The 15600-nt window shown below is 37.6% G+C and overlaps 1 protein-coding gene across 1 annotated transcript; it reads right to left on the bottom strand.

The window, feature by feature from the left end:
* Positions 1 to 10101: 10101 nt before the first annotated feature.
* On the bottom strand, positions 10102 to 13093 carry LOC147638530 (uncharacterized). The gene is made up of 2 exons (XM_086798443.1): positions 12957 to 13093; positions 10102 to 12716 (listed from the first exon to the last, which is right to left on the bottom strand). Exon 2 carries the CDS (start codon positions 12479 to 12481, stop codon positions 10763 to 10765), a length of 1719 nt encoding a protein of 572 aa, XP_086654569.1. The 5' UTR covers positions 12482 to 12716; positions 12957 to 13093; the 3' UTR covers positions 10102 to 10762.
* Between the last annotated feature and the right edge of the window lie 2507 nt (positions 13094 to 15600).

The raw sequence follows: 15600 nt of genomic DNA, 5'->3' as shown, positions 1-15600 counted from the left end.
TCATCCCGATCAGGCGCAACGGCCTGTCGCGAATCACCCACACCACCACCCAAAGGGTGTGCCTCACTAACATCATGCATATCATTCTCAAAATCGAAGTGAACATGAGACGGTTCCGCTGAGGCCATGGTATGCACGTGCTTACAAATAGAGAACGGATTACCTTCAAAAGCGAACTCCAATTGAAGCGTCGTAGAAGAAGTCCTCTTGCATGCACGGAAATCGAGAAGAAATCACCACTTGAGTCGTCAATCAACACATGCATGCAAAAAAGTGTGTTGCATGTAGCATGTCGTTGAAGATCCGTCCACCAAAAACTTCCAAACTTGGAGCATAGAAAACTCCTCTCACAAATTGAAAGAAGGAAAGTTGAAGGTGAAAAGGTCACTTTCCTTGTAGTTTGTGTCACTTTCCTTGTAGTTTGTGTCCTCCCTTGAAAGAATAAGTAGAGCTCTTTTGAAGAGAAGAACAACACAAGTGAAAAGGTGAAGTGGCTAGCACACTTGCCTTGGAGCTTGAGGTTGTGGGTTCAAAACCCCACTCCTTGGATGGTGAAGCCTCCCCCTTGTGCCACTCAAGTAAGGGAGAATTCTCGCGCGCTCGCCAACGGCGCGCCAACGATCGCTCACCGATCGCCTTCGAGGACTGCCGGTCTGCCTTGGTCGCCGCCTTAGGCGTCCGCTGTGGTGGCCGTCTGCTAAGGCCGTACGGACGACGGGTAGGTGGCGGCGCTCACTGTGGGCTGTTCACGCGGACGCGTGTAGGCTGCGCTCGTGCAGGTCACCGTACGGGCGGCGGCGCTCGTTTCTTTTGCTGCAGCGTTGAGCTCTTTTTCTCGTGCAGGTCACGCCGGTCGCCGCTAGCTCTGATACCAGTGTAACGCCTCCGCTACGGCTGCGTCTTCCTCAAGCCGCCATAGCCTCGGCGTGGAGAAGAAGAGAGGGTGGAAGTCGGTTCACCTCCCAACCATATAATGACGAGTTAGGGTTTCTCGTTGGGTTTTATAGCAAAACCCTGGCCTGTGTCCACACCTCCTAGCCCGGCCGCCCATCTTACTTAAGAGCCGTGCTAACTTAAATGTGTACACACATGGACCAAACCCTAACGCCCATTAACCCCTGAACCCCGCTAGCACTAATAATACTCTCGAGACTCCGAAAGCTATTAACTTATGCTAGGGTTCGACTTCCGTAGGACCATAGTCCTGACAATATATATATATATATATATATATATATATATATATATATATATATATATATATAACACTGTTGAGCAAAATAGGTAACTGACGAGGATTACCTAAAAAGATTCCCTCTCAAAATGTGCGAAATCTCAAAAATGGCTTAAAACCACAGTTTTTTGAAAACACATCTAGAATTCCATGTATAAATTTGAAAATTACATGAATTTTGCTATTTTTTTCAAGATTGAGAACACGTGTGACCTTCGTAGATTTATAAACTGCTGTTGTTTGTGACATAAAAATAAACTTGACTTACAAAATGATATAGGATTCTACATAACTTAAAGAAATATCAATCTTTTTAAAATATTTTTTTAATAAATTTCATGAAAGTAAGACACTTTTTTTAATGGACTTTCTTGGGACAAATTCTACCACTATGCATAAATATGCATATTATTCGACAAGCACTTAAAAAATATTAGAATACATAACAATATAAGCTCCATAATTCATGAAAAAATTCTACAAACATCCTTGAGTCTATTTCTAGACCCAAATAGCAAAGCCTTTAGTATATACTTACCTTGACAGTTTGCATGACATAATTATTTGCTCTTAAGCAGATAGTGGGCATGATATACAACCAATGCTAAGAGTTTAAAGAGGTCAACTTATAGATGTGCAAAGGTAGACTTCTATTCATATATATATATGCAGAAGATGGTAACTATGGAGGCTCTGAGTAAACCTAAACATGTTAAAAGAGTAGAAAATTAAAATATTTTTTCAGCGGGATAATTTTAGAGATAGACATCATATAGCCGATGGGTGTAAATTTTGACCCACATAAGCATTTGTTTTCATGAAGGAAATTCTTGTTATGTAATATGGATAAGGGTGGCAAGAAGAAATTGTAGCCTATATCATGTACATATGTGGTGGTGGCAAAAATTCATAGTATGCATATGTTGATGTTTGATCCATATAACCATTATCATGAATGGAGGTGATGGTATATCTAAGCGTAGTCTAGGAATGAGCTCTAGTTATAATTATTTAGACTACATGTGAAGGATGTTGAGAGATGGTATGTCTAAGGGTAGTGTAGAATGAACTCTGGTTATAATTATTTGGAGGACATGCGAAGGATGCTAAGAGATGCAATCTTCGCTCGTGACATTGTCTTTGTGTACAAAGAGAAAAAAGAGGAGCTTAGGGCTTCTGGAATGGTGGTAGAGAAGATCTTGGAGCTTTCACAAGCGATGACGGTAGATTCAAGGTCCCCTATGCTGGAGAGCATACTACTGCACATAGGCATGGCAAAGTCCAGGCTCACATGCATCCCCCTCCTCAACATAAATGGTCCCACCATGTGTATCTGCTTATAGTTCTTCATCTTTAAAATTGAATTGTATAACAAAAATCAAGATTGATGAATCAATCGACTTGTGGTTTTCCAAATCAATGGAGCCTTACACATCTGGATTAAAATCAATGGATTACAGGTCATCATGGAGTATCTCACCTAGCTCTTCTGCTATCATGAATTTTTGGCATCTATGATGTAGCGATATTATTTGTGATACAAAGGTTACATGGTTACATAGACAAGCATTTTTTTTAATGACCTCCTCTCAAATTTATAATCAAAGGTTGCAACCATATCTGTTTCAGGTCCTTAGTGTTAAACCTATGTTCTACCTATATCACCTTATCCTAGGCACATTTTTTCTTTAAGTCTATGATTTATATTTTTTTAATTTTTTTGAGATTTTATTGGCTAATATCTACTATTTGGAATGAGATTTTATAGATTTATTGGTGATTAGAATAAAAACAATTCTCATAAAAATGTAAAATATCTCAAAGTTAAGAAAAATAGCCCCCTAAAAGTTGATGTTTTACATCAAAGTTGATGCAAAACATCAACTTTTCCACACAACTCGATGTTTTACATCAAAGTTGATGCAAAACATCAACTTTTCCACACAACTCGATGTTTTACATCAAAGTCGATGCAAAACATCAACTCTACCATAAAACTTGATGTTTTGCATCAAGTTTCAGATGCTCCGGAGAAGAAAGTTGGAGGATCGGAGGTCGATTTTCACAAATGGCCTATTTTAGCGATTTCGTCCGCCCTGTCATGCTTAGACGACCTATTCCACAATTTTGAGTACCAACACAACTATGTTTCAATGCTATGTGTAGACGTCACAAAACGATTTGCTACATCAGCAAATCGCTTTGTGGCATCTGCACATCGCATGATGCAGCAAATCGCTTTGTGATGTCTGCACATCGCATCAAAACATAGTCGTTCTGGTACTCAAAATTTATAGAATAGATCATCTGAGCATAACCAAGTGGATGGATAGGCCGTTTGTGAAAATCGACCTCCGATCGTCCAACTTTCTTCTCTGGAGTATCTGAAACTTGATCCAAAACATCAAGTTTTGTGGTAGAGTTGATGTATTGCATCAACTTTGATGCAAAACATCAAGTTTTATGAAAAAGTTAATGTTTTACATCGAGTTGATGCAAAACATCAACTTTTCCACAAAACTTGATGTTTTGCATCAAAGTTGATGCAAACTTTCAATGTAAAAGATCAACTTTTTTACAATACTTGATGTTTTGTATCAACATTATACAAAACATCAACTTCTATGGTGTAATCAAGATGATTAAGAGAGGGAGAAAATCTTTTAAAAAACATGGAGAAAAACTAAAACTTCAAAAAACCCTGCAAAACTAAAAAAACCTTAACTCTAACATATAGGAAACCCTAACCTGAACATATAGAAAACCATTACCTACTTATATTATGTTCTTGCATGCTTATAAGGGAGAGGATAAGGGAGAGAATAAGGGCAAGAGGGAAGATCTTCAAGCTTTAGGAAGACAAAACCCTTATGCTTATTACCTAGCTATAAGGGAGAGGATAAGGGAGAGAATAAGGGCAAGAGAGAAGATCTTCAGGGTTTAGGGTTGAGAGGGCTTGCACGGGGGGAAGAGGGTTTCAACAACAAAATATTAAAAGAGAAAATAGAAGAGAACTATTCTTGAGGTTTTAGTTTTTCCCCAGTTGGTATAAGCGTTGGTTTTAATTTTTCCCAAACTCGGTATGTGCATCAGTATATTGACATTTTCATTGATCTATATGTCGATACTTTTATTGATGCCACAACTTCTCTTTAAGTGCAAAATACTAAAATTTAAGTGTACAAAGTGAAAAGCATGGACATTGTGTATTTAGCACCATTAATAAATAAGCTCCAAATGTTATGGGCATGCATTCCTATACATGATACATCTAAATGCTCTAAGTATAGGTTAGCTGATAGAAAGGGAATATTGATGTGGACCATGCATGACTTCCCAGGCTATGGCGAGTGCTCAGGTAAATTTTACCATACAAATATATATATATATATATATATATATATATATAACACTGTTGTGAGGACAAAATAGGTAATATTTCTTGAAAACGAGAAACATTTAGCATCTTTCAAATATTCCATCAAAAAAGTTCAGTTTTTTACCTCTTTTTAAAAAGTGGTCTACGCATGCGTACAACACTACCAAAAAACAATAATATTTTGGGCACTTTACACATTTCTTACAAAAATTGACATGAAAAAAAAGACTTTGTTTTGCTTACTTTTTGATATTATAATTGAAAATCTAACAATAAGTTTTCAAAAAACATGCCAAAATAGAGACAATGTGTATTATTTCCATCTTCAATCCATTTTAAAAAATGATACAACTATAAAAAGAAGCTATTTTCTAAACATATAGCTTATGGCATAGTTATGGTTCCTCACTAGTTGATGTGCCTTTCCCTGAGAAGGTAGACTAGGCATCCTCTTCTTCACTATCCACAAATACATTTTTTTTCTTCTATGTGTACACTTGAAGCTTAGACTCCTTGGGTCATCTGCCATGTTAGCATGATTGAGGATGTGCTACAGAGTGCAATTATAAAAAATTATTTATATGATTATATTACAAAAGCGTTATCTTGATACAGTTATTATCTTAATTATAAAATCCTATTTTGGCTCTTGATAAGAGTAGAAAAGAGTTCATTTTTTACGTACAAATGAATTTTAAAATATCATGAATAAGCTGTTTAAAAGTTGTCTAATTTTAAAAAATAATTACACACTCATTTTTATGAGTTGTTACTAGAATTTTATAATGATGCTTAAAAATGGGACTTGTGTTCACCTTAATGAGGGAAATCTTTTGAAATTTTCCTTCATCTCATCAACATATTCTTTTAAACATGAAAACTTTAGTCTGAATGAGGCTATTCTACTACTTACATGAAAACATGAAAACTCTAGTCTGAATGAGGCTATTCTACTACTTCCTCGCATAAAATTTGTTTAAAAAGTGTGAATTTTACATATGGTACTTAATTAAAACACACTTAATTATGTATTATATGTAATGATAGTTAACAATAGGACTTAAGATGGTCTTCAATTTCCTAATCTTGTCTTCATACCACCTTAAATGGTCCCACACTTAAAAAAATTTATAGATTTTTTTCCTATTTGTAGATTTGTTTACATTCAAGAAACAACATTTGTCTTGTTTTTTTTAAATCCTTTGGCTAAAACTTTCCACATTTTTGGAGTGCATCAACAAAATCAACAAGTGAATAACCCCTAACCATAAAGCAAATATCCCTTTTCATCTTTTCAACAATCTTATACATGAGACATACATCATTGAATTCCAAGGCATATTTTAATTATTATATAACATTGCCATGGTATATTCATCCTCTGCCTGACCTTCTTGAGAGAGATTGAGAAACTCCATTCTTTTACACCTTATATTCAAGTGGAAAGGAATGTTTCTTAGCATGTAATTTAAATTCAATTTATGTGATAGTAGCAGCAACCATTAAATGTTGTCTTACTATAGCTAGTTTAAAGCTCAAAAGTGCCCTTAAGCTACAATATTGCCACATTTTCTTTGTCCACTTCATAAACCTATGGAGGTCAAAATCGTATTCAATTCCTTTGAGTCACCTTCATCTGTCTTTCTAAATCCATAAAATATAAAGAGATTAATGGCAAATTAAAGACCTATTTTAGAGCTCTATTAATAAAGATGTTCATACACATGGCTTGTCCACAACACTTGGTTTCTTGTATATAGCCATGGCATGCCCTCATGCTTATAGTTCCCTCTCCAAAATGGATTATTTGCATACATCTTGGGCTTCTCGCGTCTATTTGAAATTGATATTCAAAATCAAATTTTAGACAAGTTCCACATTCAATTCTTTAGATACTTGAAATGACAACACTCCTAAAGGAGTTTGAACCACCTCACCACCCTCACACTCACACTCACTTGCAACCATGCAAGGTCTCAACATGACTGTCTCACTCTCACTCTCACTCACACTTGCAAATCCAACAAGACCTTAATCTCCTCTATTCAGAGGCTTAGAGTTTGGATTATAATGATTGAAATTTAAAGCTTTAGATATTCCAAAGTTCTCACTCAAAGTGCAGAGCAAAAAATTTAGCATACCAAAGCTGTTAAACCTTTTGAGTTCTTGGATAAAAGTTATAGGTGAAGCGCTTCAATCATTTGGACGTAGTTTTGTAACAAATATTATGCTCACAAGCTAATTCAATTTTTGCATTCATTAGCCCAACTATTCTTTAGGAAGAGGTTGGGGGAGGTAAGGGCTCTTGCCTTACATCGCGAGCGACGGCTTGAGTTCAATACCCCTTGCGTATATGGCATGTGGTATGTGCATTCTCTCACTAAAAAATAAAATAAAAAAATATCCCTCTTGAGTTCAATACCCCCATGCCTATATGGCATGTCGTATGTGCATTCTGTCACTAAAAAATAAAATTAAAAAATATCCCTCTTGAGTTCAATACCCCCATGCCTATATGGCATGTGGTCTGTGCATTCTCTCACTAAAAAATATCCCTCTTGAGTTCAATACCCCCATGCCTATATGGCATGAGGTCTGTGCATAAAATACCCCCATGCATATATGGCATGTGGTCTGTGCATTCTCTCACTAAAAAATAAAATAAAAAATATCCCTCGCAAGTAAATATATATATATGTTCTTTAGGCTCCAAGGCCCCACAGAACAGTGTGTTCCTTACCACAATTAGCAGACAAGTAAACTGAGATTAGCGTTGAACCATATTAGAAATCGTGCATGCTCCGTTAAAGACTCGCAGATAAGATATTCATTCACCGGCGTGATCATAACTTCCACTCACGAGCAGGATCATTGATTCACTCGTGATCTTCATTTGACAGTCACGTCCATGACCATCCGTGCTCACGATCGTGATTGCCCACGCTCAAAGTCGTGACTCTGCACATGCTCACGGTCATGATTATCCATCCATTCTCATGGTCGTGATTTTCCATGCTCACACAATCGTAAATGGCCCTTTCTCACGATTGTAAAATGGTCGGTCCAACCTAATAGTCAGAATTATTAATGCTCAAAGTCACCTATACCACACTAATTAATTAATGGGAAAGTCACCTATACCACACTAATTAATTAATGGGAAAGTCACCTATACCACACTAATTAATTAATGGGAAAGAGAAGTTTGGTCCCATATTGTCATGCTCATAGAGAGACATTTTGTACCTTCTTGTAGCCTTCCCAACAACAAAAAGAGTTATCTTCATGACTATTTGTTTTTGCTTTAGATTGTGGTTCAGTGATCAAATGGGCAAATGAAGAATAATAAGCCCCCCATGCAAACTCAATTTGTTCAAAATCCACTACACCATGGTTATTTTACACAATGGATCTTAAAATATGAAAATTAAATCTAAGGGATTCTATACTTCACCACCAAAACTATAAAGAAAAGTATTGTGGGTAAGTCGACACATGCAAGGGGTTTAAGGCTAGGATTTTTGTGTTATATTTTTGGATCCACCTCTTCATTAAATAATATATATGCTCTTGCAAAGTACCTATTAGCTGTGCAACTGCATAAACTTTCATGGTAGGAGTATAGACAAGGAGGCAAGCTCTTATTACAAGAGCATAGCTGAGGTGGGAAACTTGTAATGGGAAAATATGAGGATGGGTAGATCCATAAACTGATTCTTGAACATATCAAAACAAACAATGAGGATGGGTGGATCCATGGAATGACTCTTGAACATATCAAAACAAATAATGAGGATGGGTTGATCCATGAATTGATTCTTGAACATATCAAAACAAAAAATACAAATAATGTGAGTCAAGCATTGATTTTGTACAATGCGCTTGCATGCTTGATGTGAGCTTCCTTGAGAGCTTAAAATTTTGTACTTACATATATAAGGATGCTTATCAATCTCCTAATCAAATGGTCATTTATGTGGTACAAATTTAATGAATGGAAATGTATAGTGTGATGCTCCCAAGTACACAAATTGAACACATCTGTTATTTGTATCCCTATGCAAGGACCTACTTTGCTACGGTATTATGTGCTTTCTCTTGCTCACCCCTAGTACACTTTGATTAGATGGATAACTTAGCTCTTGACAATACCTCACAATGCAACATAATATTGCATAATAAGTGATGCTTAATATACAAGCCAAGTATCTTCCATTATATGCCTTATATATAGTCATGTTGGAGGCATGTAAATTTTTGCATTTATAGTGCACATCTAAAAAATTTGCATTTATAGTGCACATCTAATTTTTTGCATTTATAGTGCACATCTAATGTATGAGTGACAAGAAGCCCACAAGTCAATGCAATATATTTCAAACTTGATGACATGTGCATGGAAATGTTTGTATATATAATAATATATACAATCGTGCAGTCAACATGCAATAAATCTTGCAGAGCCAACATGCAATACATCTTGAACTTGATGGCATGTGCATGGAAATATTTGTATATATAATAATAGGAGGCATGCACCTTTGCATATACCTTTGTTAAAAGTAACACTAGTCTTATTTTAAAAAACACATTTTTGTGGTTCAAAAGAAATTTCTACTAGAAAATTACTCTCAACACAAGATATTAGTTTGAAAAAAAATATAACATGCAAAAACATAATGCAAAAATGTTTACAATTTTTAATTTTACTTTGAAAATACCTTAAAAGTTTTTTAAAGCACACTACAAATGCAATACAAAAAATCTTCAATATGTATTTAGGCTACTAAAATGTGCTTTTTTTAAACTAAGGACTATTTTTTTTTAAACACGTCTTTTTTGAAGATAAGGCTATTAGAGTACTTTTAAGCTATTTTTAGTAATTTTAAAATATATAAATTTACTAGGTATATGATTTTTTTTTAAAAGATAGATGCATGCTAACTAAGCATTCTCAAGTAGTTTAAGGGTTTTTAAGTTGATTTTACTTTCCATTTTTTTTTGGGTAAAATTCACAAATCTCACTTTTGTGACTCAATTACAGGAGTATTGTACCATAGGACTACTATCAAAGAACTTGTTGACCTAAAGCAAAAAAAAAAAAATACAAAAAATACAAAAAAACAAACAAAAAACAAACCAAAAAAAAACAAAAACAAAAAAACCAACAAACACCATATAGCATGCAAAGCCAAAAAATGGCATCAAGTATATTTCTCAAAAAATGACATCAAGTAGATCTTAATAATATTGATCTAGTATGAGATTGTGCTTCACATAAAACTTGCAAGGCTATGTTCAATAAACCAACAAAGTTATGTAAACATTTGATAACCAGTTTTTAAAACAATTTGACACAAAAACTATATTAAGCTTTGTTTTAAAAACTCTGTGACATTTGAAGTTGCAATTTTTCAAATATGCTTGATTTTTTATCCCCATGAATATATTCTATCTTCCCTTCTTTCCCCATCTCACTGTCTGACTAGTCCCTTCTAACTTGTATTACATTTCCAACCTTAAACATGTCTTTGCTTCAGATGATGATGATGATGATTTTAAACGTCGTCGGAGGGAGGCCAACTATGGGACCAATACAAATGTATTACATCAGTTGAGAATGAGGATGATGCAATGCACTATACAAGGACATTCTCAAGATTTTGTTGGAATTTACTGATTAGCTGTTGAGGGGGTGGATGTGAAACTTAAGTGGGTTTTATCCTTCTGCATACAATGTTTGAACATTTACTTGATGAGGGTGATGATGCAATGCATCATCCTTGACCTTAAAATGGTGTTAAATGCCTGGCATCATGGCAACAACCATGTGAACCAGCAAAATCACACTGGGTATGAGGGTAGCAACCTGTGAAACCATACAATGGGTTATCATGGCAACTGGCAAAACCATACACTAGGTATCATTGGCAACCAGCAAAACCATACACTGCATATCCTAGCAGAAGCCGCGAGACCGTAGGATGGACGGACATAAGCTCACACCTTCAAAGCTGGCTGTGATGTCTCCTGACTTCTCTTGACATTGAAGCAACTTTGTAAATTCAGAAATTCTAAAGTCCATGTGACTGAAATATGGAACTTTGCATGTTTGTGAGAGGTGTCTCTAAAGTACTCTTGGTACAAACTTAGCCACCACTTTGGCTATCAGTGGGGGGTAGCACAGTGTAAGCCCTGGCTGCCTTCTCTTTCTTGGGGAAAAGGTTCCCCAGATTGAAGAGCTTGGACTTGGATGATGAAGTGATGCATGCGGGCACATTGAGTACAGGAGTAACCCTTACACTTGTGGTATCTCTGCTTAGCATATCCTTTGGCCGTATAAGACCTTTAGGAGGGCCACCATTTTTGTTGCATCTATCAAGGTTCCTCATTGCACCTCTGCCTGCATTGCTTCTATTTGGTTGGGCAGTACTGCCTCGGGTGAGGTTCCGCCCAGGATTGTTGGCGATGGCACGCCTCGCTTGCCTTCCAGGGCTGACAGAAGCCCTGCTTCCCTGTGAGGTGGAGGAAGAATCAAGATATGGAAATGTTTGATGATCTTCATTGTGACATCTTCTACTAGCAGAAATGGTATCCGATTGTTTCATGTGTGCTCTTGATCTGTTTGCAGCATGTGTGAGCCTATGTGATGATGATGACGATCCAGACACAGATACGGACATAGCCGAGGCAGATGGTGATGAGAGGGCTACGGCATCATAGCCGCAATTGGAGGGTACTAAGCAAGAGCTGCTTTTCTTGACACCCGGGTTAGGGCGTGGGGGCAAACCCTTCTTATAAGCCTGCTGAAGACTGGACTGAGCTATCTGAGACTTCCCTGCAGAGGCCATTGCTGATGTTATCTTGGTTTCCCCATTGCTTCTAATGGGGGTGGTGATGGGCAGTAAGGAGGAGTTTGTAGTTTTGCTTTCACCTGCAGAATTGCTTCTTCTAGGAGGGGGGGAAACAGCAGGTGAGCTCTTGCTTTCACCGGCTGAGTTGCTTCTGGAGAAGGGCCAGAAGGACCGGGGCAACCGGCAGCTGGAGGTAGAACTCTCTGCAGAGGGTAGCAAGGTATCCTTGATGGTACTGTGATGTTTTCTGAGCTTGAGAAAGTCCATGAATTTGCTGCTGCTGGAGTTTTTTTGTGAAGAAGCTTTGGGAGAAGTTGGGGTGGTGGAAGGTTGAGAGCAGGTTCTAGACGGAGAGGAGCAGCGAGAGCTGTTCAAGCTGATGCAGCTGTGGCGAGGGTCCCCGCGGGAGCCCTCTATGGTCATGGAAACACAGCGCGGGCTTACATGGAAGCTTCTGAGATGCTTCTGAGACGCAATAGCCAAGCTATCGTCAAAGCTTGTTGATCCCGCCATAGCTAAGCTCTGATCAAAACTAAACCCCGGCGCCATGGCCAAGCTGCTCTTATCAAAGCTGCCCCCCGCGATAACCGGATTCTCATCAGAGCTTCCTGCCACAGACAAATTGTTACTGAAGCTTGCCCCCGCCATAGCCAAATTTTCATCAGAGTTTTTTGCAATAGCCAATTTTTGTGTATCTTTCTCAACGGAGAGCAAGAACTCCTTCTTTGGCTGATGCGGTTCTTCTTTGGCTGATGCAGAGTTTTTTGCCAATGGGCGCACCTTGCCGTCGAAGAAAAGCTCCTCTGCGGAGAGCATTTTGTGTCCCGCGGCCAAATCAAGGCTCACAGAGCTCGAACATTCAAAGGAAAAATCTGTGTCACCTTCTTGTTCTTCTTCTTCGTCCGCCATAGCCATCTGCTCCCTTTTGCGCTTCTCTGCAGCAATCGTTTCCAGCATTCCAAAATCCTGAGAGAAAGAAAACCTCGGAGCCTGCATTTCTCCAAAGGCCTCCATATCTTCTCTGAATGCAAAGCTTCTTTCCTCAACCTTGACTTTGCTTTCTTCAGAATTGGGTTGCTATTTGGGCGATTTGGGTTGCCTCTTTTCTGAATTGGGTTGCTTTTTCCTTAATTGGGTTGCTTTCTTCCTCAGCGGGGTTGCATTTTTTTACCTTACGTTAGCCCAAACAACTTGCAAAAATGGCCATGCTCAGCACGCTTTTCTCTGCAGAGCGTCCAATTTCAGCTTTCTGTTTTGCAGAACCAGGCAAAAAAAACACTTAATCAGGAAGATAGTTTACCAAAAACAGCTGCGTGGTACCTACCCCCACTTAAGTTTTAATAAACCTAATATCCATTTAAATTCACTAAATCAACAGCAGCTTTAGTGAGAATTCACTAAAAAGCAGCTTAATTTGGTTCAAATGGAGCCACTAAATTTCACTAAACAAGCGCTCGAGCTTAAATGGAGCTCAATTATCAGTAAGCACCATGAAATTCAGTTGAAACTTTGGCAGGCCATGAAAGAAGGATTGAAGCTGCTGGATAAAAAACAAGCTGTCTTGGTAATGGAGAAAGCGAAGCAGTACGTGAGACTTTATATGTGGGATACACTGCATACATAAATGGTGGCAGACAAGGTGCAGTGAGGGTAGGAGAAAGCCAAGTCAAGGTAGAAAAAGGAGGAAGGGGGGCACTGTCAAAAAGAGGGGGGTGTTTTTCAGAGAGATGGTTGAGGAGGACAGGAAACCGTTGGCAAGAGTGGAGAAAAAAATGCTGCACTGATCAGTCAGAAAGGAAAATGCTGTTGCTGCCCACTGGGAAAAAGTAAATAGAAAAAAAGACCCCTCCTTTGCCTAAGCAAAAATCATAATCCAAGATTTGCAACGAGATTATCTCCAAATACAGGCATGCAAAGAGCATATAATTAGCCAAAATAAAAATGATCAGCTTTTGCAAAAAAAACATAGGACAATGTCTTATCTTATCTTATATTTAGAAAAAACTAGTATTGGACCCGCGCGTTGCTGCAGAGCAGGTAGAGTTCCAGAAAAAATAGGCTCGGTTTCTCCAAGATTTAGGTCATGTTTTAAGTAAACACAATACATTATTTCAAGTGACTTCATATATACATATCTCAAAATAACATCCATGTCTCATAGATTTATAGAGCGAAAACAAAATATCATAGTAATGTAGCATACGAAGATGTAAAAAAGGACCAATATTACATATTCTCAAAATGCACCACAAAATACGTATTCTCAGTCTCAGTAATGTCAGAATCAACAAATTGAATTCTTCTCTTGTGAGAAGGATCATTCATTTGTCTCCTCACAATACGCTCTCTATAGTAAAGCGGTGATCCATCCCGCACATGCTCTACTATCGATGAATGCAAAGGACCTGCACAAACAACACAACGATAAATCAAATCTCAAAAGGACCTACACATAATGACACATCGATAAATAAAATCTCAAAAAAATCTTATAATAGAAAAACATAATCAAAATTACCTCGTACAATAGAACATCGAGTGGATGGTACATGAGGAGCTCTAGTATAAAACCCTTAACGAATACCAATGGTCATGATGGATGTAAGAAACAACCAGTCATCGAGTACTGAATACCCCTCAAATGATGCAAAGCATCTGTCCATCTGTCTCCAAAACAAATAGACACCCACTCCTCATCAGAAACACCGATCCCGTACATCTCGATGCCTTCGTTGATAACTCTTACCATAAACGTATCAATGTCATGCAATATCCTAAAATCAAAGCATAACAAATAGGTTATACAATTATTTATATATAGGTTCAAAAAATATTTATACAATGCCTAACAATTACACTTATACTTACCCATGCCTATAAGCATAAATCATAATCCATGCTACGTGACCCGTAGTAATAGGAGCTAACCGTAGTGGTGGCTCTGTAGTACAGATAGACATCAGTATAGAATGTCATGTTCCATACTTTGTAATCAAGAAAAGTTATGCAAATATAGAGAATAACTCACCTACTATCCTCGACAAAGGCATGTCCAATGTAAAGGTAATCTTAGACATGTCTGTCAAAACATAAACAACAAAAATAGGTAATTTTACCATGGACAAATATGTATAAAAAAAGAAATCACAACAAAATTAATCAAATTGTAGAACTTAAATAAGAAACCTGACTTGTCACTCTGAGGTCATCAAGATCTCCTTATAAACAATATTGTTTGTTATAGGTGTATAACTTTGAAGATCATCAAATGAAGACTCCACATTAGCATTATCCTCAAGTAACACCTTCACAGCATGAGGAGACCGTGCTCGTGACAACGCGACACACAATTGCCCATGAGTAAACACTGGAGTCACCAAATACAACCCCAAGACATTTAGGGTTTGGCCTTGCAATTTGTTTATTGACATGTCAAATGCCAGCCGCACGGGAAACTGTCTCCACCTCATGGTGAATGGTAGTTGGGTCTCAGTGTATATACTCTTTCACCAACTTTAGTACCAGTGATGATTTCAGTCTCCAAGACTTTAGAGTGAAAGGCCTTACATATCATCCGTGTACCATTACAGAGTCCACGTCTTGGATCCAAGTTACGAAGCAAAATAACAAGAGCTTCTAACTTTAGAACCAAGCAGTGAGGTGGATATCCACCCCGAAGGTCGGATTGCATTTAAAAACTCTATGGAATATAGAAATGAATTTTCATCATTTTCAAGAATTGAATCTGCACTGAAATATTGCTTAGGCTCCACCAGGCATTGCATCCAAAGCTGTCTTATTCACAATATCCACTTGATTGTTTATCGAAGCAAGAATAGCACGCTCACTAAAGTATGAAGCATATGTCGTAGTGTCGTAGTGATAGCCAATTCAGAGTATACCCAATGTACCAAGTCTTTAAGAGTCGATCTTTGCAAGACCATATTACTTGGTAGTGTCACCATCATATTATCATCGCTACAATCCACTCCATTCCCAATATTCATGACCCAGTGTTTAAACTCATTGCATCCATTAGTATTGCTTGATTGAATACGCATATTTTCAGTTAACTTTAGAACTTTGATAGAGTTCCATAGAAAGGAATGACACAATGCTGCATTAACAATATC

The sequence above is a fragment of the Cibotium barometz genome, chromosome 5, assembly GCF_041138505.1.
Source record: "Cibotium barometz isolate CiBa-2024 chromosome 5, ASM4113850v1, whole genome shotgun sequence".
In the NCBI taxonomy this organism is placed as follows: Eukaryota; Viridiplantae; Streptophyta; class Polypodiopsida; order Cyatheales; family Cibotiaceae; genus Cibotium; species Cibotium barometz.
The sequence above is the reverse complement of the archived record's forward strand: the minus strand, read 5'-3'. Positions and strand labels throughout refer to the sequence as shown.